At 38.0% G+C, this 24,831-nt stretch overlaps 1 protein-coding gene across 3 annotated transcripts in view; it reads right to left on the bottom strand.

The window, feature by feature from the left end:
• FGF13 (fibroblast growth factor 13) overlaps nt 1–24,831 on the bottom strand; it is a 579,020-nt gene that overhangs the window by 201,706 nt on the left and 352,483 nt on the right. For 2 of the 3 annotated variants that reach the window (XM_012472309.2, XM_012472308.2), the window contains exon 3: nt 20,130–20,297. The exons of the other annotated variant lie outside the window; for it this stretch is intronic. In XM_012472309.2, coding sequence (XP_012327732.1) covers nt 20,130–20,297 — 168 coding nt within the window. The remainder of the gene's footprint in view (nt 1–20,129; nt 20,298–24,831) is intronic. 3 annotated transcript variants of the gene reach the window in all.

Here is a 24,831-nt window from a genome sequence, read left to right as displayed (position 1 = left end):
ACACACTGGAGTCTGTTAGGAGGTGGGGAGCTAGGGGACGGATAGTGGAGGGTAGGGAGATTGGGGAGGTATAACATTAGGAGAAATATCTAATGTAGGTGATGGGGGAATGGAAGCAGCAAACCACCATGGCAGGTGTATACCTATGTAACAGTCCTCCAAGATCTGCACATGTACCCCAGAACTTCAAATAAAATTTAAAAATATATATTCAAAGCTTAAAAAAAAAGAAAAGAAAATGTTACTTTTCCTTCTCCCTGTGCCCATACCAGGTCATGCCTAGGCTTTACTCTTTTCAAAGCCCAGAATAAAGATCACGAGTTCTAGCAAAAATCTGAAAATGGAGAGGCCCATGGCTATCACTATATGGCCATGAAATCTCCCCTCAAGCTCAACCAAGGCAGCAAAAACTTGAAATATTTATGAAGTCAGACTTCAACAATGTCTGTTAGTTGAATTTCCATTTTAACTATGCATAAAGTTGTTAGAAAACAAAGTAACAAATTGAGTCTTATTTTAAACCATTTTGAGATATACAAAATAAAAAGAGAATTCAGTACCTATTCAATCCTCTTTTTTTTTTTTAGATAAGGATATGGAAACTCAAGGAAGGAACAGACTTTATCCAAAGTACCAAAGTAACATAAGTCACTGAGGGCACCTTACTATGATAAAGGAACAAAATCAAAGCTAAGAAACAGGAACCAGATAAACCACAATTGCTTTTGAAAAAATAAATCAAAACATATTAAATTAGTTGAGAGATAAATTTAATTCTATTCTTTGATAGTCCTTTGGAGTATTAATAGCTCTGAATTTTAATTAGTTTAGTTAATGTATGTGCCCCAAAATATTATGTGAAGCTTCACAAAATTCCTTCTTTCCTAATCTCATATGCTTGTTGACAGTGTAAAGGAACCAGGATGACGTAAGGAAAAAGTGATGGTTCATTTTGGCAGTTATTTTAAAGACTAGATACTGAGTGAAGCAACTAGCCAGCCTGGCACCATTATAGGTACCCAATGTTAGTGAGTCTGAATAGTCAGCTTGAATGTTCTAAGCCTTTTAATTTTGAACTAGATATAAAAACATGCAAAATAAATCTTGAGGAATAACTTCACCTCTGCTCATCATCAGCTCTGCTGAGGAAAGGCTAGACTGAGTAGAAGCCTTCTAAAAGGACAGCAATAAAAAGATCCTTCTGGGGCCGGGCACGGTGGCTCACGCCTGTAATCCCAGCACTTTGGGAGGCCAAGGCGGGTGGATCACGAGGTCAAGAGATCGAGACTATCCTGGTCAACACGGTGAAACCCCGTCTCTACTAAAAATACAAAAAATTAGCTGGGCATGGTGGCGCGGGCCTGTAATCCCAGCTACTCAGGAGGCTGAGGCAGGAGAATTGCCTGAACCCAGGAGGCAGAGGTTGCGGTGAGCCGAGATCGCGCCATTACACTCCAGCCTGGGTAACAAGAGCGAAACTCCGTCTCAAAAAAAAAAAAAAATCCTTCTGAATGAGCTTATATTTGAGCCTGAGCCCATGACATAAATGACTTGCATTCATTTTCATATACAGAGTTTTGATGTCAACCTCCTAGAAGGCAGGGACTCTGTCATATTTCTCCAGATCTCCTATAGCAGACACAGGGAAGAAACCAAGTTGGAACTCATTTAATGACAGTGGAACGTAACCTAAAGCAGCCTCAGTTTTTTTTACATCAAATCATTGCATTGAGCTCTACTGGAAAGCCTTATATAATATAAACATATTTATATTTGTATAAATAGCTTTGATAACTTAAAGGTTTGAGAAGGGCAGGGGAAGGATGAGGAAGAGTAAGGCAAAGTTTGAATTAAGTTGAAACTATTACCTTAGTAACCCAAGGACAGAGAACCTTGGTTATGATTAAACAGAAGTATTTTGACTTGTTCTTAAAAAAGCAGAGTAGTTTTCAGACCATATCTGTTTCGTTTGTATAGCTATTATATAGGCCAGTGGTTTTTAACAAGGTGATTTTTCTCCTCAAGGAATATTTGGCAATGTCTGGACATATTTTGAGTTCTCACAACTAGGATTGAGTGCTTCTGGCATCCAGTGAGTAGAGTCAAGGGATGCTGCCCAATATCCTTCAAGGTATAGGACAGCCCTTAACAACAGAATTATCTAGCCCCAAAGGTCAATAACACCAAGGTTGAGAAATCCTGTTCTAGCTCAACACAGAGCCTGGCACTGCTGACTGAAGGAAAACAACATCTCAACTAATATTTACAGAAGAAAAGAATCATTAATGAATATGCTAACTGGGATTTAGGTCTCACTTGTGCTTCTCATGATAATTTGGTGTAATTTTTTAAGCCAATGTTATTCATGATCAAGTATTAGAATGTGGTGGTTGATTTGTTTAAATCTTCTATGTAGAAAAAAAATAGGTAACATTCCATAAATGTAATAAATACTAAAGCTCTGGAGCACTCTAGGGGCACAGGTTGGCTTCTGATTTTCCCAGCATCCACTCCCTGCCCCTCCCACCAGCAGTGATACTACTAAACAAGAGAGAAGATAAAGTTCGGTTCTCATGTTAAATGTAAACTTCTTCCAACTACCTGCAGAGATATTTCTCCTTCTTCTTCAAAGTCCTTTCTCAAGGTTAGCACATAGGTGAGAACAGGATGACAGGATATCAAAGGGGTTCACAAGCTCCCTGGTTAGCTCACATGTTCCACTATTGAGATCCCAACCTATAATCAAAGTACAAGATCCTATCTCAGCACAGATTCAATTTAGTCAAAGTCAGGAAGAAAAGTAGTATTGTACATGCTAAGGAAAAAAATGGAATGTTGCTAAAGGTAGGTGCATGAATGCAGTATTTAAAAAAAATTTTTTTTATTTCAGTAGATTTTTTGGGAATGCAGTATGTTCTGTCATGACATTCTCCTGTATTGAGGAAAAGGACAGTCAACAAAAAAGTGTCTAAAAGCTCTAGCCTCTGATATTAGTTTAGAAATGGGTAGTATCCTAATGCAGTCCAAATTAAGGGACAATCCAAGTGCAAGACTTCCTTCAAGAAGAATTTTTTCCCCAAGCACCCTACCTTACACTATGAAAAAGGAATTCATTTAATTTCTTATTTTTTTCATCCTGAAGACACATAGTCTATTTCCTCACTTGAGGCTACTAAGGAAGTGGCATTTGACCTTGGTGAAGGGGATACTCTGTATAGGAAACTTTCATCCAATTTTGCATAGGAAGTTATCATTTCCTTGGGATCAAAATTCACAAATCCTAGACAAAAACTTAGCCTAATTACAGACTCTATCATACTGTTAACAATTCTTCACCACAAAACTGTGTATTTGTTCTTTTTAAACACTAGTTCTTTCATTCAGCAAGAAATGTTCAGTTAGACAAGGAATCAATTTCTTCCATCTAGCAAAAGCACACACTTGTAAAGTTGGCAGAGAACTTGCTTTACTGGAAGCACATGTAATGTCATCCTGATTGTACCATATTAATATGGCTTCAAAGTATGTCAGTCTTAAAATACCAAACTCAAGGGGTGATTTAATTTTAATTTTAATTCCCAGTGGTCCAATATTTTTAGATTGCAGAAAAAATTATTGAGCAAGCTTAACTACATTCAAAAGGATAAACAGCAAAGAATAAATTGGTCTTGGAAAAAACTTAAACTTTACAGGCATTGTAGAGAAGAAAAATCAATGACATCTTTACAAAGACCTACTCTTTCCTCAGCAGTTAGACAGCATGTAATTCCTCATCACTCTATCTATCAAGGGTCATTTCAACTATTTCAATGATTTATGCCAGTTATTGTCAAGCACGTTAGGAGGCAGAGACATCTGTCCTACATTGAAATGAATTGGATTACAAAGTCTAGATGCTAAAAGGGACCTTCTGAAAGGATTGTATTAAATTAGCAACTATTTACTGAATTCAGCTCTACTGATCCATTCTTCCTTCCTGAAGCCAAATCTTTCCTTGGCTTTCTCTGACCTCATTCTCTTGGTTTTCCTTCTTTTACTTCTGGAGTCCTTTCTCTTCTACTGCATCTTACAATGTTTCTATGCCCCAGGGCTTGCTTCTCTATTATCTCTCCCGATGTATCTCACCTGCTCTCATGTTTTAATACTGGCCACAGCCTAATAATATTGAATGTCTGTTACCAGCCTAGCACTCATTCCTGAGCAATTTAAATGCAAGACCATATAGTGCCAGACACAGAAAGTTGCTCAGTAAATGTTGAATGAAAAAAAATTAATAAATGAAGTATTAAAATAGATAAATAAGACTTGAAAGACATATGAAGGAGAGCTGAGGTGTCCTATACAAACACATCCTAAAACAGTCAGTGCCATCCTGCCTTACCAGCTGACCACAAATATATTGTTGATCCCAGGAAAGATCAGCAATGCCCAACCTAGATCAGTAAAACCATGTAGCCAACCTATAGCTGAAGAGAAATAACATATGTTTAGCTGGTTTAAGTCACTATGTATCAGAGTGTTTCTGAATACAACACAATCTTAATAATCAACTAGTTCAAAGTCTACTTTCCTATTCCTCCTTGAGGGCAGAGATGTAATCGGTCTTATCATGCTGTGCCTAACCACCATAATGCCTGGCTTGTGCAAGACACTCAATAAACATCTATTAACAAATATATCAATTTGGCTAATGGTGATGAGAAGCACTCAGTCATTTGCCACGTGGAATTAGAGCAAACAGCTGTTGAAAACAGAATATCAAAATGTGTTAAATAAGTTATTTGTAATAATAAGTATTAATTGAACGCTTACTTTTGACAGACACATTGTTATGCTTATGGTATCCATTTAATAAAGCTCTATTAAGTACAGATGCAATGAAGGTTGTATATTTAAATGAAGTCCTGATTGGGAAGGGAGATAGACCACTTTTAAGACACCAGTAGCCATTCACAAAGAAAAACGTGGCACTAGAGGAAAAGGTTTCTAAACTATTCTGATTTGCTTTGGGGATTTTTTTTCCTCCCTCACTAAATATTCTGGGTACATTTAATCAATTATCCACTAAGTGAACAGCTTACCATGTATACCAATTAGAGATTTACTGAATTAGTTCACGATCTTCTAAAATGGATTCCAAATGCTACCTTCGCCGAGAAAAATCAAGTGAATGCAGAGGAGAAATGGCTGAAGAAGGAACATAAGAGAAAAGTTACTTGCTGGCAGCTTCTACAATCCCCACTTTTTGAAATGCCCTTTGTTCCTTCCTTGTTGGTTGAAAAGAACCCGATTTTGTTCACAGCCTGAGGCAGTTTGCTTGACAAATACCCTCACTGTATGAATGGCTTACTTGAGCCCATACAGGGCTGTGATTAATCTGGGCTTTGCTGGGCTGGATGTATCATAGAGGGACCATGTGAGCTGCACGACTCTGCTTTTAAGTGTTTTTCCCACAAATAAACTATTTTAAATAGTAGTATTTGTCCATTTGTGTGTGTGTGTGTTCAAACCCTCCTTGAATGGTAACTAGTGGTCACAAAGGGGTATGTTTCCCTTGTTCTATTGTTTTGTGCTTTTGGAAGGGACAGAATCAACTGTGACATTATCAAGGCAATGGCAGGTCTCTGGTGGAGCTCAACTGAGATAGCTCCTTCCCCATTGAGGTTCTCTGTGAAGATTCTACACCCAATTCAGGGCAAGTCACCTGTGCTCACACATAGAAAGAGAAAGAGAAGAAGCAAATAAATCTGAATAAGGATGTGTCAGTTCCTAGAATCTTCCTGTATTTGTTGACAGACTATTTTAAAAAGGATGCCACCTCTCTCAGTGCAAAAGATCACCAAAGTCCAGCCGGGCACGGTGGCTCATGCCTTTAATCCCAGCACTTTGGCAGGCCATGGCGGGTGGATTACCTGAGGTCAGGAGTTCGAGACCAGTCTGGCCAACATGGCAAAACCCCATCTCTACTAAAAATACAAAAGTTAGCCAGGCGTGGTGGCTGCATGCCTGTAATCCCAGCTACTTTGGAGGCTGTGGCAGGAGAATTGCTTGAACCTGGGAGGTGGAGGTTGTAGTGAGCTGAGATCATGCCATTGCACTCCAGCCTGGGCAACAAGAGAGAAACTTTGTCTCAAAAAAAAAGAAAGAAAGAAAGAAAGAAAATGAAAAAAAAAAAAAGATCACCACAATCCAAGGTGAACACAAAAATTCAGAGCAAGAATGAAATCTCTGAGCTCCCACTAGGAGTGCCCAAATCTGGATGACCTAAAATGGGCTTTCTCTACTTGTGTGCACTGCTCCTCAGAAACACAGCACTCCCAGAACTTTGCATCACCCCTGTCCTTTTCTTGGGGAGGCAGCTCATGGTAGAATCAGTTAAGGCTGCCTAAAGGCCTAGTGGTTCCATTGAACTATGTGTTTGAAGCGTGACACCATTTAAGCAAGCATTTCAGGAAAAATGACCTGCACTTGAGATTCTATCTCTGTGCTCAAGGAGGAATTAAAGTGAGTACGTGTTCACATAAGGGAACAAAGGGAAGAGATATATGACAAATCTCAATAATGCTTCTTTAACTCTTTGCCTACTGTGTATCCCAACAATCAAACCAGGATGTGGGAAACACACAAAGGAAGTCCTTCATTGGGTGCACTGGGTAAGTATACCCTGCTGAGAGGTTAAAGATAGTTCTACAGTTTTCTTCTATATCTAAGCTCTCGCCAACACTGGGTAAGACAGTGCTGAGCTCTTTTCTCATTTCTTATGCCTAAAAGGAATCAGGATATAAGAAGAGCTGAGACAGCACAGTATGGTGGAAAAGATCAGGCTTGGGAGCTAAATAGACTTGGCTTCAAATCTCAATCAAGACACCAGTTAGCTGTGTGACTCTGAATGAAAATTTCACATCTCTACACTCATTTCCCATATGCCTTTCAAGACTGATAACACACACTTCATGGGGTGGTTGGGAAGATTAGCAATAATAAACCTGAAATACCTAGCACATAAAAGATGTTAAAACTTGTTAGCTAAGTATCTAACTAAAGCACAGTATAGAATCTCCTACACAGAATACATCATGAAAATTGCTGGGTCCTCCTTCTTCATGCTTTTGGAGGAAAATGGACCATTGCATGCAATCCCACTCCTTGTGTAAACTGTAAAGAATAATATCTTAACAGTGACCCAATCCAGTGAACAGGACTTAATCCTCATGTGCCTTAAGTTACTTCTCATTGTGTAATGACAGTTTTGTGATGCAAGTGTTAGGTCACCAGAAGATATTGTGTGAGACCAGGTTTTGAGGTGGAAGAAATCAAGAACTGCCCTGTGGCTGAGAAATTTAAACCAGCAGAGTGAACAGATTCCAACTCTGACAATGTAGATTGAAGTATTTTGACCAAGTCAAATGTGATAGCAATTTGCCCTAAAAAAACATATTTTAAAATTAAATCTATAAATTCCTCTTTTAAGAACAAGCCAACTCTTTATTGTTTTTCTGACAGCAAGTACAAGATCCCTCCACTTTTGGTTACTTGGTAGATCAGGCAGTGTGTTTCAATAAGCTACAACCAGCATAACTAGAGAACGAATGGGGAGCCCTGCTACGGCAAACCTTGGTTTGAAATACATTTTCATGTAACTGAAAGATCATGGACTTTGGAGTGAGATAAGTTGCATTTCCATATTGTTTTTACCATTTTCCAGCCAGGTGACCTTGAACAAGTTGTTTCACCTCTGGATATTTGTTTCCTCATCTATAAAATGAAGAGAAAAAAACAACAACCTACTTACCTTCAAAAATCACTGTGAGAATTAAGATGATGTTAGGTAAAGTGTTTGGCACTGTTTGGGGCTCAGAAACTGACACCCTGAAGACTGACACTTTGGCATGCTGAGAGACGTGAGACGCTGCCTCAGAATCAAAGTCCCTCTAATCTTGACTTTTCTCCCCACTCTCCTGCCAAGTGAAGGGAGGGACTCTTTCTGGAATTTCCCTATCTGAGCAAAAAAGCTTGTTTGCAAAAGAAATACAGTCATCTTAAGTCCCACTCCCTAGGAATCTCATCAAATAACCTAGAAAGCTCAACCACTGGAGAAGAGACTAAGACTCATCACCACACCCAGACAGACCTTTCATGCACTCTTCTTAAGGGGCTATGCACAGTGCTCTCACTATATGTAGCAGCGGGCCAGTGGAATTGTCCTCTCTTCCCTTTCCCCCTTGTGGATCTGGTTTTTAAGCCAATATACCCTTGCTGTTACCAAAGTCGGACATGTTTGAAAGTTGTCCTAGAGCTGTTCTGAGACTATAGATCTTAAAATAGTGATTCCAAGAAATTACCTAAGAAACTATCTGCATAAGATAATCTTTGCTTCTTTGAATCATTATCTGAGCACTGGGCTTATTCATTTCCCCTGAAAATCATTTGCTCTTACAACTCTCATTTCCCTCTCCCCTATGAAGAAGGCCTTTACACCTCGATCTGTTGGCCTCTCTTTGAGTTCATATTTTGTATGAACATGTGTGTGCCTAATAGTAATAAATGTGTTGCACTTTTCTCTTATTAACCTGTTTTCTTGTTATAGTGCTGGCTGTTGGCTGTGAACGTTTATGATGGAGAATGAAGGGATCATACCCTTATAGCCCTACTCCAAATACTAAGTTATGGATAACTATCAGTCATTGTTTTCATTATTAATTACTTAGAGAGTAGGGATCCCATAAGTGATAAAAGATAATTTGTTGCTAATACCCAGATGTATATGTAATATCTAATCCTGTTGGACTTGGGAAAGTGCTCCGGGCAAGTCTTAGTAATACTCCCATCAGTGGAAGGAATTTTATTACACTGAAAAAAATTAAGCAATGGAATCAGATATTGAATAATTAAAAATGACATTTCCTCATTTTTACTATTATAGGTTAATATGGTTTGGATCTGTGTCTCCACCCAAATCTCATGTTGAATTGTAATCCCCAGTATTGGAGGTGGGGACTGGTGGGAGGTGATTGGGTCATGAGGGAGATTTCTCATGAATGGTTTAGCACCGTCAGTTCAGTGCTGTTCTCCTGATAGTGACTGAGTTCCCATGAGACCCAGTCATTTAAAAATGTGTGGCACCCTCCACCCTGCTCTCTCTTCCTCTTGCTCTGGCCATGTGAAGTGCTGGCTCTTGCTTTGCTTTCGGCCATGATTAAATGTTTCCTGAGGCCTCCCCAGAACCTAAGCAGATGCCAGCCTCATGCTTCCTGTACAGTCTGCAGAACTGTGTACCAGTTAAACCTATTTTCTTTATAAATTACCCAGTGTCAGGTATTTCTTTATAGCAGTCTGAGAACTGACTAATACACAGGTGGCAAGGCACATTCCCTAGCCTAAATGAAGCAGAGTAGACAAGTGACCTTTTTATATCTTTTATCTAGGAATAGATCTACTGCATTCAAATTGAATTTAAGTATTCATTAATCACTCCACTATTTCTTTGTATGCAGGGACCAAGTCAGCAGTTCCTTAAAGGTAAGGGTCATTTCATTGCCTCCTTTTGAGTGCTGCACTCCACCTAATCTTAGGCCTATAGAATGATCAAGTACCTCCTGAGTCCCTTCTGCTTATGACAAACTCTTGCTCTCACAAAGCTGGGTAAGGACTATGGACAGAATTTTATTTCTTTACACTTAAGATTACTTTTTAGCACTAAATTTGTTTTAGATAGCAAATGCACTTACGGAGCAAGAGGGGGGAAACTGAGCATACGGAGAAGCCATGGAGGGGAGAAGGCATGGGTTTTAGAAGCCAGTAAAACTAGGTTCAAATCAAGTTCTCCTATTTACTGGTGAAGCGACTTAATCTTTCTGCATCTTCATTTGCTGATCTGTGAAATGGTGGTAGCAACCCTATCTGACAAGGTTTTTCTGATCATGCTTCTAAGGGGCTATGCACAGTGTTGTCACTGAAGATGTGGCCCAGTGGAAGTGTGCTCTCTTCCCTTTCCCTTTTGTAGATATAATCTTTGGGCCAATGTACACTTGCTGCGTCCAAATCTGGACATGATTGAAGGTTGTCCTAGAGCTTTTCTGAGAATATATATCTTAAAATAGCTAGGGCTCATAAGTAAAAATTTTCTAGCACATGGGTGGAAGTGGACAAGTGATTTTCATGTGTTGGAGTGAGTGTGAATATTGGCTGTGCGGCAAGACAAGGGTAAGTGCTGATAAAATGCAGAATATAACGTCTCTTGCTTAACACTTTCCCAGTGGTCATTATTCAAGCTGCTATTCTTAAGCACACTAAAAAATGCTGTAGAGTATAAGACATGAATGCCAGAATCCACGTAGTTTAAAATGTTAGGAATGATTTATAAACACGGATAGCAATTAAAGCCTCCTAATCATGTCAGAGTCAGTTTTCACATACAGGCTACTGTAATACTTTTATGCTGCAGTAGCTGATTGTATCTAGATGATAAGAGGGCAATGCCTCGATGATGACAGCCTCTGGTGTAACACAGAGACACATACCCAGGCCACAAGCTGCTTGAGTCAAGCTTTGCAATCTCACTCTAGAACATAGCAATCAAGTAAAGAAGTGCCAGTACTTTTCTGGCATACTGAAACACCCTTCTTTTCTTCTCCATCTTCTTCTTTAAGTACAGTTATGCACAGCTTCCAAGCAACTCTTTGATCCATATTTGCAAGCTGAATCAGATACTGAGAGCAGAACAAGTGTTGCAACAATTGCTTGCAAGAAAGAATGTTGGTCACAAGGTGGCAGATTACTACGCGCTTATGGAGAAGCCTAATTATTTTTCTAAAAGCACAGAGTGGCAAAAAAGTAAGGAAACTTCAGAAAGGTGTGTGTGTGTGCATGCGGTAGGAAAGATGGATACCTTACATGGCGCAAGTTCTAAAGGTCATATAAGGGTTGCCTCTCCAGCTGTGCCCTCTATCACAGGGCACCTTTTGAAGAGGCCCATGCAATCAGCATGATAAGATTCCTGGATTGATTGCTGACATCAGTCAAGAGACCTTATGCCAAGGTGATTATTTCCTAAGGTAGTGATTCCAACCCTGTTAGCACATCAGAATCACTTAGGGAGATGTAAAAAAAAAAGTACCCATGTTGAGCCACCACCACAAGGAATTTTTTTCCAGCTATAAAGTCCTTTTTACTTAATTATTTCTTCTTAAGTAACATAGAAAAATTTACAATAAGGACATAGAACAGAAATGTTTTATCCATATAAAACTAATAACTAAAGGTTAAGTATCTCTTATCTAAAATGTTTGGGACCAGAAGCACAACAAGAGATTTTGCAGGGTTTGCTTGTTTGATTGATTGTCTAGTTTTGGTTTGATGTTGGGCTCAGGCATCAGTAGTATTTAACGGTCCTCAGGTGATTCCCAAGTATAGCCAAAGTTGAGAATCACTAATCTAAAGCAGTGTTATTCAAAGTATGGTCAACAGACCTAGCACTGGTCTGTGAACTATGTTATTTAATACAATTCTTATTTAGTTCAGCTGACATTATTTTTCAGAACAAGACAGCAATACTTGATGAAGGAATCAGTGATTTACTTCTAGCTTAAGATCCTTATCTAGTCATGGATTGATAAAAAACAATTTGAGACACATGAGCAATACTTTAAGTAGCCTTTCTCTAAAGATAGTAGTTGAGAGTCAGAGAGGAAGAGAACAGCCATCATTTTCAAAAGTGTGCTACCTGACAAAGGTCATCTTTGATGAGAATACACTGCGTAGAGCCAGAAGAGCTTTTCCCAAAGTGTTACTTGGGGGATGTTCATCTGTATTATCAGCAAAAGGGTCCAGTAGCTGGAAGATGCTGTTTACCACTGAATTGCCTAAGGTAGACAGATTCCTATCCTGCAAGGCTCTTAAAAATCTTACATATACTCATGCATTGTTACTCTCTAGGAATGGTGTGTAATTTGGGAAACAAATATTTGACCACAAATGCTGTCTTTTTGCATAAATATATGATCAGTGTTGCATGAAATATTATTGGAAAACGTTCATCTGATAACTATTTAAAAACCTGTGAAAGAGATTATAGTTCTTTCCTGTATTCTCTTCAACCAGGCAAGCGAATTGTCATTTAAAACAAAACACAGGGTGAAAATTGGAGCAGAGGGAGCAGAACATTCTTGTGCATCTCCTTAGTAGAGGCAGACTTCCAACATCAGGATTGGGCTTGATTTGGGGAATCAACGAGTCTTTCAGGCTATGCCTTTATGGACATGGAAAATAGTCTAGCTGGGTCATACCATGCTGGATCCAGAAGGCAGAATTTCTTAAGTGGTTTATCAACTGGCTGGGAAGAGAAAAAAACTCAAGAAAAGTTGGTGAGACATCATCCCAGGAGCATGTTGGCAACACAATCCTTGACGTCTTGGCTTTGAAGGGGCAGCACTCATAAGGATATATAATTTCCAGATGTTTTCATGTATCTTTGATTTTTGACTTTTTAAAATCAAAATCACCAGCATGTGCTGTCATTCATCTAGTAGACCTTTCAAAGCACTTTCACAGAGCAGTGCCATTTTAAACAGAAATGCCTGAAACGGGTCATTGGTGCTGGCTTCATACAGGAGAAATGTCTGCTCCAAGTATTTACTAAGGAAGATGTCAACAAGAGAGTTACAAAGAAGAGACAATTTTGTTTCAAGAAAACCACCACCATGATTGGAAAACATAAGCTCAAGGGAGAGGAGAGATTGGCTGCTTTAAAAAGTGAATGATATTTTAAAGAATGAATGGTTATTAGTTTCTACTGTAAAAGCCAGCCTGGAGACTGAATGGAGATGCATATATTCAATAAGAGAATGATAAAATGTTCATCTTACCATTAAATTGAATTACTGGCTACTATTCATACTTCCTTAATTAGACAATGAGTTTTCCAGAGAGTAGAAACTATCCCCCAAATATGACTTCATTTTGTGTTTGCTGCCATAAGGTAGGGGAAATAGGAGGGAAAAAAGAATGGGTTTCATTGCCATTGGTAGTTTCCTAATGTTATCAGGACATAAACTGTAAGAGAAACAGAATTAAACACTTTGTGGGGAGAGGATAGTGTTTACTCATTGCTAATGACCAAGGCCACCAGATTTCTGGCATTAATTTGGACTAATACTTTTATCTTTCTTGTGACTCTGCAATTATGCTGCCATTTGCTTCAATGAGCAAAGAAAATTATCTGGTGTCACTTTGTCATCCTTCAGGTCATATATGAAAGGAAGGGTGGCCCTAAGTTATGAAATTAAAAAGTGACTTTGAAATAAAAATGTTGAGAATAAATCTTTTTATCTCCTTGGGGTCACCAGAACACATGGTCCCATGCTTTTGTTTTTATTTTTAGTTTCAGTGTCCATGTGCAGGACATGCAGGTTTGTTACACAGGTAAATGTATGCCATGGTGGTTTGCTGCGCCTATCAACTCATCACCAAGATATTAAGCCCAGCATGCATTATGTTTCCTGATAGTCTCCCTTCCCCCCACACCCCTCACCCCAACATGCTCAACCCCAGTGTGTGTTGCTCTCCTCCCTGTGTCCACGAGTTCTCGTTGTTTAGTTCCCACTTACAGGTGAGAACATGTGGTGTTTGGTTTTCTGTTCCTGTGTTAGTTTGCTGAGGATAATGGCTTCCAGTTCCATCTATGTCCCTGCAAAGGACATGATCTCATTCCTTTTTATGGCTGTATAGTATTCTATGGTGTGTATGTACCACATTTTCTTTATCCAGCCTATCACTGATGGGCATTTGGGTTCATTCCATGTCTTTGCTACTGTGAATTGTGCTGCAGTGAACATACACATGCATGTATCTTTATAATGGAATGATTTATATTCCTTTAAGTATATACCCAGTAATGGGATTGCTGGGTCAAATGGTATTTCTGACTCTAGGTCTTTGAGGAATTGCCACACTGTCTTCCACAATGGTTGAACTAATTTACATTCCCGCCAGCAGTGGAAAAGCATTCCTATTTCTTCATGGCCTCACCAGCATCTGTTGTTTCTGAACATTTTAATAATTGCCATTCTGACTGGCATGAGATGGTACTTCATTGTGCTTTTGATTTGCATTTCTCTAATGATGCAGAAAAGGTCTTCAATAAAATTCAACACCCCTTCATGTTAAAAACTCGCAATAAATGATTTATTGAAGGAACATACCTCAAAATAATAAGAGTCATTTATGACAAACCCACAGCCAATATCATGCTGAATGGGCAAAAGCTATAAATATTCTCCTTGAAAACTGCACAAGATAAGGATGCCCTCTGTCACCACTCCTTTTCATCATAGTATTAGAAATTCTGGCCAGGGCAATCGGGCAAGAGAAAGAAATAAAGCGCATTCAGATAGGAAGAGAAGAAGTCAAATTGTCTTTCTTTGCAGATGATGTGATCCTATATCTAGAAAATCCCATTGTCTCAGCCCAAAAGCTTCTTAAACTGATAAGCAACTTCAGCAAAGTCTCAGGATCCAAAATCAATGTGCAAAATTCACAAGTATTCCTATATATCAACAACAGATAAGCAGAGAGCGAAATCATAAATGAACTCTCATTCACAATTGCTACCAAGAGAATAAAATACCTAGGAATACAGCTAACAAAGGGAAGTGAAGGACCTCTTCAAGGGAACTATAAACCACTGCTCAAAAAACAAAAAAAATTGGAAGACACAAACCAATGGAAAAACATTCCATGCTCATGGATAGAAAAAATAAGTATGTTTAAAATGGCCATACTGCCCAAAGTAATTTATAGATTCAATGTCATTCCCATTAATCTGACATTGACATTATTCACATAATTAGAAAAACATTTACAATTCATATGGAACCAAAAAAGAGTCTGCATAGCCAAGACAATTCTAAGCAAAAATAATAAAGCTAGAGGCATCACACTACCCAACTTCAAACTATACTACAAGGCTGTAGTAACCAAAACAGCATGGTACTGGTACAGAAGCAGACACATACAACAATGGAACAGAATAAAGACTCAGAAATAAAACCACACACCTACAACCATCTGATCTTTGACAAACCAAGAAAAACAAGGAATGGGGAAAGGATTCCCTACTTAATAAATGGTGCTGGGAGAAGTGGCTAGCCATATGCAGAAAACTAGAACTGGACCTCTTCCTTATACCTTACACAAAAATTAACTCAGGATGGATTAAAGATTTAAATGTAAAACCAAAACCTATAAAAACCCTAGAAGAAAATCTAGGCAATGCCATTCAGGACATAAGCATGGACAAAGATTTCAAAACGAAAACCTCAAAAGCAACTGCAACAAAAAGCAAACATTGACAAATGGCATCTAATTAAACTAAAGTGCTTCTGCACAGCAAAAGAAACTATCATCAGAGTGAACAGACAACCTACAGAATGGGAGAAAATGTTTGCAATCTGTCCATCTAACAAAGGTCTAATATCCAGAGACTACAAGGAACTTGAACAAATTGACAAGGAAAAAACAAACAACTCCATTAAAAAGTGGGCAAAGGATATGAACAGACACTTCCCAAAAGAAGACATTTATGCGGCCAACAAACATATTAGAAAAAAATAAAAGCCCATCATCACTGATCATTAGAGAAATGCAAACCAAGGCCCCATACTTTTGTAATAGAATAGGAGTATCCCCTCAATTATTCTCAAGGCGACAGACATGGAACCTAGTTATGTCTTTCCCGAAAGTCAAGATATTTTCAGCTGACAAGCATCAGAGTTTATTACCCAACTCTAGTTTAGTGACAAAAAGATTTAATAACAGTAGTTTAGTTTTATTTAACTACTAATTCAAATTAATAGTGACACATTTTTCTCAAAGAGAAAGTTAGTATTAAGACGTGGAAGGCACAACAGGAAACAACAAAGTTGAAAAAACATGAAGATGAAAAACATTTCCCTCAGCATGTTCCTTCACATTCCTCTGACTTCTTCCTCTCCCATCATTAAGGCAAGACTGATATTCACGGCGATGTATGCTCTTTTTGGAACAACCCAAGGCATTATCAGAGTAACAGACATGGTAGTTACAAATTACCCCCCCTAATATTTAACATGTAATTTTGCCTTCTCTTGGTTGGTGGAAGCTGCCGTACTTTATCACCAACCTCAAGTACAGATTCTCTTCTCCAAAGCCACAATAGCTGGATGCCTCTCTGAATAAAAACGTTACAAATGCCCTAAGGGAGACAGAATGTGTGTGTGTGTGCGTGTGTGTGTAATCACATAAAAACAAGACTATAGGAAAGAGTCCAAGAGCCTGATCAAAAGATGGTGACAAATCACCAAGCTCTGTACTACTTTCCTATGTTGCATTAATTTCTTCACATTTACTATTGTAATAAGAATTTTTAACCCTAAAAGCAAACACTGGGATTCCATGATTTATATTTCTCTGTAAATTTCCAACATAATCTACTTGCAAGCATGTATATCTTGGTGTTATTCTCTTTAACAATCTTTGAACATCAGTAAAAGTCCAGGGAGTGGCATTTAGGAAATGGCAACTATACTAATATTAGATTGGCTTCCAGAAGTTACTCTAAATCAGTGATTTCATTTTGGCACACATGGCATAGAAAAATAAAATCAACAAAAGAATAAAGCTATGAAGATTATACTTTCTTTTGCCAAACGGCTCCTGGAACAGTAAGAAAAAGATTTTGGTAACGATCTCCACTCTCCATGTGGCTTTCTTAAACAAAGAACATTGCGGGTACTGGGCCAAATTAGACTCTCAGATACTTGGGTGCACTTTTTCAGCCAAATTCCAGTACTCATATAACATTATATCATAAGTGGTTTTTATAGAAATAATCATATCACTGAAAATCACAAGTATTTGGAACAGATTAAAGAATTTGTTTTGGAATTGGATATTCATAAATAGAAACCTCGTTTTGGCAAAGTGTAATTTGGCCTTCATGTATCCTGAAAAGCCAACGAGATATTTCAATCCCTCTATGTATTATTTTACATGGATTCTGAAGTCCCTGGACATAATACAAAAATATTTTTTTAAAATGGGTGACTGTAAATAATGTTAAATTATCTGTACCAAATCTTAAGAGGTCATAAACTATGGAAATATCTCAGCCCTTATAAACCACTGCCAACCAAAAGAAAAAGCAAGACTTTATCTATACTAATAAAAAAAGAGTTGGCTGATTTTTATCAATTTAGTAATTCTGACTGTATCATAATACATATAAACTGTTTGATTTAATTAATCATTTCTAAAGCTTATGCAATTCAAACATTTATTTCCCCAAAAGGTTTAAATATTTTTTAATTTTTTATTTGGGGTTTTTAACATTGTATAAAAAACAACCTCATTAGAAGAGGTTATATTAGCATGCTGGCATTGCACAGACCAAACAATGTATGGCTTAACCACTGTGTCCACTGCCTTCACCTGCTGCAGAATTGGTGGGCATCCATAGCCAAGGTCAATTAAGGTCTCCTGTTTTGGCACAGAGACCATGACAGGGACTAGCTCTTCAAAATGTTTCATATAACAATAAAATGTTTCAATGTACAGACATAGTTTAAATGCAAAACACTTCATTTGTTTTAAAAAAAAAAGAGGTCTTTTATTTCTACTAATTAAAATGTTACAACAACTTTAAGAGGGAACTGAACACTATAACTTACGGCAATTAAAAAACAGTTCTGCAAAAATCTTCCACGTTGCCAGAATGACCAGTGAACCCTTCCAAACTCACAGTTACTTCACCTCCTGGAAATGATGAGCTTCGATATCCTACATGAAGTAAGCATGTTAATTTCTTGGCCATGTTTCCCTATTTATCCAAGGTCTGCTCCATGGCATGTTTTCTTTTGCCCCCATCTAAAGTCTTCTGGATCCTGGTAATTTATGTAGAGATCAAGTGTTTTCATTTTAAGGTCCGAGTTCACCATTAGATTCTGGGATCTTGTTTGAAGGGGTATAGTAAGATTGCAAATAGTATTTAAATATCACCCCAGAAAACCTCTGACTTTAATATTTGTTACAAATAATTAATAAGAATAAAGAGAGAAATATTAGCTTTGATATCCTGGCAGGAGGACCTGGAAGGAGGGCAAGACTAAGGAAAATCTCCAATCTGAATGAAGACAATGCCCATCATCACAGTACACAAGTGAAAGGATGGCAGCCACATTAAACACAATGGCAACAGCTCAATATGTGGATGAAATGACAGATCAAAAACTACCCAACTTTGTAGAAGAGAGTTTAACTGCTACCTATTCTCTTAAGAATTCTTTATATCTGAAAACATTCATAACAGTATTTACAATACACTCCAGATGGTACTTGAAAATTAACAAATCCTGTCAAAATTATATGTAATAATGAAAAGAATGAGGTCTTTATTCAACTGTTTTTTAAATCTGAAATATTGTTAAAATATTTTAATTTTGTAACTGATTGCTTGACTGAATTTAACCAGCTGCTTCTTAACTGGCTTATTTTTCTTAATGAAACCAAATTTTGTTGCTCAGGCTGATTTGCAAGTACAAAAACTGTGTGTGTGTGTGTGTGTGTGTGTGTGTTTATATAATTTATAGAGAAAAGAAAGCAGAAAATATTGGCATGTAGTATATATAGTAAAGTAATTGTCACTGGTTAAAGTTTTTTGTTTCATTAAAGTACAAAATAAAGTTAGTATCTTCTCCACTAAACAACAAAATGATTGATTTTACTCACTGTAAAGGTCCACCATTTATACCTCCAGATGAGTATGTGTGGATGTCAGTAGTTACACTCAAAGTAGATAGTTTAGATACCAAAAGTATGGGTAGAATATAAATATGAATGCTCTATTCTATTGCTGAATTAAACACAGATACATGTAGGCTTCTCATTTTCTGCCAATGATTGTCTAAAACTCTATTTGGAAAGAAGAAAGGGGAAACTTTAAGTTGTAACATTTTGCTTCCAAAACTATGGACTAAAGTGCATTTGGAGAAATTTATTTACACACAACACTTTAACCCACATGCCAGTCTTTCCCAGAATAGAAAGACAAATATGATAAAGATTCCCATAATGATGCAAAAAGGCAACCTGAAATAGAAACAAGGTTGCTTTTAGAAATTATACAAGAACCATTAATGTAAAAGAACCACGACTGCCAAAGAACAGGTGAATTTCGTCACTTCCAAATGTTATTCATTGGTAAACTGCCTCAATGGTATTTAATGTGAGGGAAAAATGGGCTGTTTAACAATAAGTATTTAATTAGCATTTACATTATAATTCTCAGATGTTATTTTGGAAGCTGAAATGTAAACAGATGGCAATAAATTTACTGCATTTTATTTGTAATGTGAAAAATATTCCTCCTTGATAGATGCAAAAATGTTGAAAACAATGAATAAATACCCTTTCTGGCCAGATGAAATGCTTTGAAGATATATTTGTGATATGGATTGCAATGAGTACCTTATTAACCTCAGTTTAAGTAACAGCAAGTAGAGTTGTCCAAACCTGTACTTGAGCTGAAAAGAAAGAAACAAACTACTCATAGTTTCCTTGAGGCATGCATTTCACTATGGCAAAGTGCAACAGGGCGTGCATTATGTAGGTAATCTGGGCCTGCTTCAGCAAACTAAGTAGATCATGAGCATTCTTCGAGTGCAATGCAGAAGCTTTATGGAGTGAAGGAGAGTTGAACATTATTGAAACAATCTTCTCATGATTTCATTTTAGAAGTTTCATTCCTCAGCTGACTGCTGCTTCAGGAATGCAAGGTGATGGAAACAGACTTGGCTAGATGTTGGCTACAGAAGCAAGCAACTTTGGCAGCCCAAATGGGGCAGTATAATGACAGCAACTGAAAATGTTTCAGCTGTGAAAAGCAGGGTGACACTGTGCGCTGTGCCAGAGATGACCATATTATACAGCATCCCATCTGAGACTGTATAACACATTCACCAGCCAGCCAGGGGGCCTCCTAGCTATGGCAGGGCCTGAACAACACACAGCACACCAGAGGGCAATGCACAATCCAAAACAAAGAGAAAGAAAGAAGAATGAGAGAAAACAAGCAAAACACGCGTCTGTCGTGCACAAACCTTCCGGCTCTGTGTTCTCTTTGTGGTGTACTTGCTTCAGCGGGCAGCAGAAGATTTCGTGACACTTAGCACGAAAGGGGGACTCTTTTTTCTTTAATTCCGCAGATTGGATGGAATCTTGACGTAACATAATGTATTCCTGTGTGCCAGGGGGGGCGTCATCCAGAACTGTGGTCACCACATAACAAAATGAACTCAAGTTAGAGCCTCAGAAAAGCAGCGAACGTCTTAAATCAAATCTACTCCCAGGGAAGACTAAAGAAACAACAGTCCTAAGAAAAGTTTCAAAGAAAAACATCTAATAGCTTGGTGATTTTATTTTAATGGGCTTAGTTTAAAATACTAAAGCCTTGAGAATAGCTACTCGACTATATATATGCTAGTAAAATGAAAACAGTGTTAAATCATACCCGAAATGCAAAAATGTATTTTAATATGGATACTTATGTTGTATCTAAATAAACACCATGTAAAACATATAGGTTTCAGACTGAGATACGATATAAATATTTACAGGTTAAACTGGCTAATGTCCACCAATTATCAGTGAATTAGCTTCTGTTTCATTTCTTGGTCGGCCCTGGTGAGGGTCTGACTTCCAAGCCATATACACAGAGACAGACAGACAGAAGAATCAAAGGCACTGCTCTTTACTCTTTGATTTCCAAAGAGAACTAAATCAGTTGCAAATATTCTTCAGGTGTTCAAAACCCCTTAATAAAGACAAGAGATTCCAGTTTAGGGCCTACGATGCAACACTTGGTCAAAGGACTACCTTTTAGATTATAAAAGAGTCAGGCCTGGTTTAATAATTTTGGCCTTAGATATACACCAGGTTCCTCTCAGTCCACATTTTCTTTCTACGCCCTTTATAAGCTTCCTAAGTGTATCACTAGTGTTTTTGTATCACTAGTATTTTTGTATCACTAGTATTTGTATTCCCTGCAAAAGCAAGATATCTGCCTTTATAGAGTCCAATACCACATTTTCTAGTCTGAAAACCTTCCAAGAAAATAGGTGCAAATTTGATCTGCATTTTCAGAAACAGGGAACTGACCCCAGAATGAATTTTTTTCTTGTACACCATTCCCAATGAGGCCATTTCATTTAACAAGAAATGAGTCAGTGACTCCAAAGCTGTGATTAATGACGAGCTGACTCATTCTACTCCCCGAAATGCATACACGTAACATGCATTTAGGAGGACTGATACCATTAGCAAATTTCTTGTGTGGTGAATAATGCTGTGGTGTTTGTAAAAAAAAAAAATAAACAAATGGTGGCTGAATTTAGATGGGATCTGAAGCTTCTGTGTTGAGTAAAACATTCCTAGCTCATTGGCTGGGATCTTAAGGGTTTTAAGAACTTCCTTTCATGTTAAGGGAAAAATGGTATAAAAACCAACGTAACTTTTAAATTAGTATTATGAGTTTAGAACAAGTTCTTGATAGATTGCCTCTATGAGGAATTGTCTTCCTTTATAAGTCATTAAATTATGCAAGAAGTTGATGAATATTTTAGTCAGTTCCCTTTTTATTTTCCTCTAGCATTCAGCAGCAGCAATCAAAAAAATTATATAGAGACACCACGATAGCTTTTTCTGGCAGAGAGTTCCCTTAATCTAGTAGGAATGTGACTATAACTTCTTAGAATCTCGTTGTTGAATGCACATCTTTGCTAGCAACAGCTGCTATTCAAAACATTTGTAACCATTTCCTGCCATGAGCAGATAGTTATGATAATATAGACACTCATCAAATTCCAGCATCACAGCTGAAGACAAATTCTAGTTCTACCATCCAAAATATTTAAATAAAACTCCCCAAATTGGAACTCTTTAAAAAAAGAAGCACCCACGATTATATAGAAACTGAGAAATTCCATTTTCATCCACTGCTGTATAGAAAACCTATTATAAGACTGAAGGACAACTGGAGGATAAAAGAGAAAAAAGTGACTTTTGGACAATGCATAGAGAATTTGTTATTCAGAAATACGTGACAAATATTGGTAAATTCTCTTTCATTTTCATTGTTCAATACCAACAATGATGTCACAAATGGGCATTTCTGGAGATTAATGGTGGACTGAAGCTAATAGCATTTGGCTGACTCGCCAGCCATCAGCTTTTCCCAGCTGGTCATTAATTCCCAGAAAATGCCTTGAACTGCCGTCTTTATTGTTTAATTAGATACAACTGGTTATCTGTAACACACAACAAAATTCTAGTGAAAGCTACATGCTGACTGACACAGGAGCTAACCCCAAAATTCATCATGATGGGAAAAACATGAAGGTCACAAAAGTGCAGGATAATTGCTTTCCACAAAATTCTGTCTTCTGCTCTTTCTTCAAATTGAATTTAGCAAGTGCAAAAGGGGCCAAGATTAGAGTGTTTAAGGAGCCATCTGAGCAATAACCACAGGCACAGAACATTTCCTTGGAAATCGTGAACATCTGGGAGTTAATGGGTCAGCTTTGGGTTTTGAGACGTCTCAGGATGTCTCTACTCAGTACCTCAAATGTCAGTCAATTCAAGCAAAACACGGAAAAAAAAGAGTAGTCAATCAAAAGTAGCTTGATGTTATGTTGGCAAAAGAGCTAGAAACACTGAATCTTTAAACCAGAATCACTGTATAGGCAACACATTACTGTGGCTTATAAAATCTTTGAAATTAGAGATATTTTGGATGGAAAATTAAAACTGTTATATCAAATCCACTTATTCCCAGGGCTCCCTCAAGCAGGAGAGTGGCTGTATGTGCAGTTGACAGCAGAAGGAATGAAGGAGGACTTCCGACAGGACTCCAGCAGTAAGGCAGATGGGTAGCTTTGTTCTAATTCCCTAAGAAAGTGATGAGGATGCAATGCATCCATGGGGTATCAGCTCTAGGAAGGGAAAGAGAGACTTGCAAAGAACCCAGTCCATCAAGTCAAGAAAAAAGAATGGGCTTCTTTTTTTCCTGGCTTAGTCCAATGTTTTCTGTCATTTTCCCCAATCTGGTACATTCCCTTCTTGCACATGACCTCTGTCCTCTGACAACCACTCTTGTGACTGTTCATTTGAACCACTTGTCCACCTTTCATTCAGTGACTACTGCTGCCCTACCCAAAAATAGACTTATCTAGTCTTGGAAGTGGACAAAAAATTCGAGTGATTAGGTAGACATTAGATTTATACAAAGCTTCCTTTCAGAGATTTCAGAGATTCAACTTTACTCTTCAATACAGATAAGGTGGTAAAAGTGGCTCATGATTTATTTCTGGATCTGGGAGCCCCATGCTTTTTGAAAGGCTGCTGAGCCCCATGAGAACAGCTGCCAAATGACAGGCCTCTGGGGGAAATTTTGCCCATATAGCCTGTGCCCCCAGCCTTGAAAACACAGCCCTCTCATTCAGGACTCCAAAGTCTCACAGGAGTGGTGTAGAGTAGGAGGACACAAGTGCACACATGCAAATCCACACATCCACAGACACACAGACACTGACAGGTGGCATACTCAGACACAGAGGTGATAAGAATAAGTGACTTCTTTCATGGTGGGATGATAGTTATGAGCATCAATTATAAAAGAGTTAGTTCCCATTGCAAATGTTGTTGCATTCACACCATCAGGAGGGCAAGCTTGCATCTAGGTTTGGTTTCTCAGCAGCAGCAGTGCTGTTCTGCCATTGCCCAGGTCAAGGACAGGGTCAAGGAGCAGCCATGGTAAGAAAAGAGAGTTTGACAGTTTAAGCCTGCTGACTTGGCCTAACGTACTCATGTTCACAGAAATACAGTATTTCCATTTCAAACTAGAGGTAAAGAAATAACCAATCTATAGGAAACTTTAATATCTGATAGAATAAAAGAAGTCCAATGCAATGTATCCTTTAATATATTTTTTGAACTAAATAAGTTATTTATCTTTCCTATATTTAGAATGTATTGGTTAACTCTATAAAAGTTCTTGATTTAGTCTAAAAAGTTGTATCAACGGGCATAACATTGGCGTCATAAAACAGCTACCTAAATATTTAGTACATGACAAACACTGTGATGGAATCCTCTATGTCGTTTCAAGCAAAATTTCTTTAGAGATAATTCAATGCTACTCCTTTGTTTTAAAACATAAGGAAAATAAATCTCAGGAGGAGAAACAACGTTTTAAAAGTCATGTAGTAAGTTATTGAAAAAGGCTAGGCTATAACCTGGATTTCAGTGTGTTTGTCAGCAAGTCTAAAGTAAGACAACTTAGGCCAGGTGTGGCTCACACCTGTAATCTCAGCAGTTTGGGAGGCCAACGCGGGTGGATCATCTGAGGTCAGGAGTTCGAGACTACTCTGGGCAACATGGCAAACCCTCATCTCTACTAAAAATACAAAAATTAGCCAGGCATGGTGGCGCACACCTGTAATCCCAGCTACTCGGGAGGCTGAGACAGGGGAATTGCTTGAACATGGGAGGCAGAGGTTGCAGTGAGCCGAGATCACACCAATGCACTCCAGCCTGGGTGACAGAGTGAGATTGCATTTCAAAAATAACAATAATAATAAAATAATAAAATAAAGACAACTTTGTAAAAGCATCAATATATATTGGGTTCTTCAGTATTTTTAGCTTCCAAGATTACCCAGTTTCCAAAAACTTTTCCTTTATTCAAAGACAGAAAAGAAACCAGAGACGACAGCCTAGGAAACTATTTTGACAATGCCACAGAGG

The sequence above is a fragment of the Aotus nancymaae genome, unplaced genomic scaffold (genome assembly GCF_030222135.1).
Source record: "Aotus nancymaae isolate 86718 unplaced genomic scaffold, 86718_ANA_hifiasm-v0.15.2.pri h1tg000004l, whole genome shotgun sequence".
Lineage (NCBI taxonomy): Eukaryota > Metazoa > Chordata > Mammalia > Primates > Aotidae > Aotus > Aotus nancymaae.
This window is presented reverse-complemented; position numbering and strand designations above follow the sequence as displayed.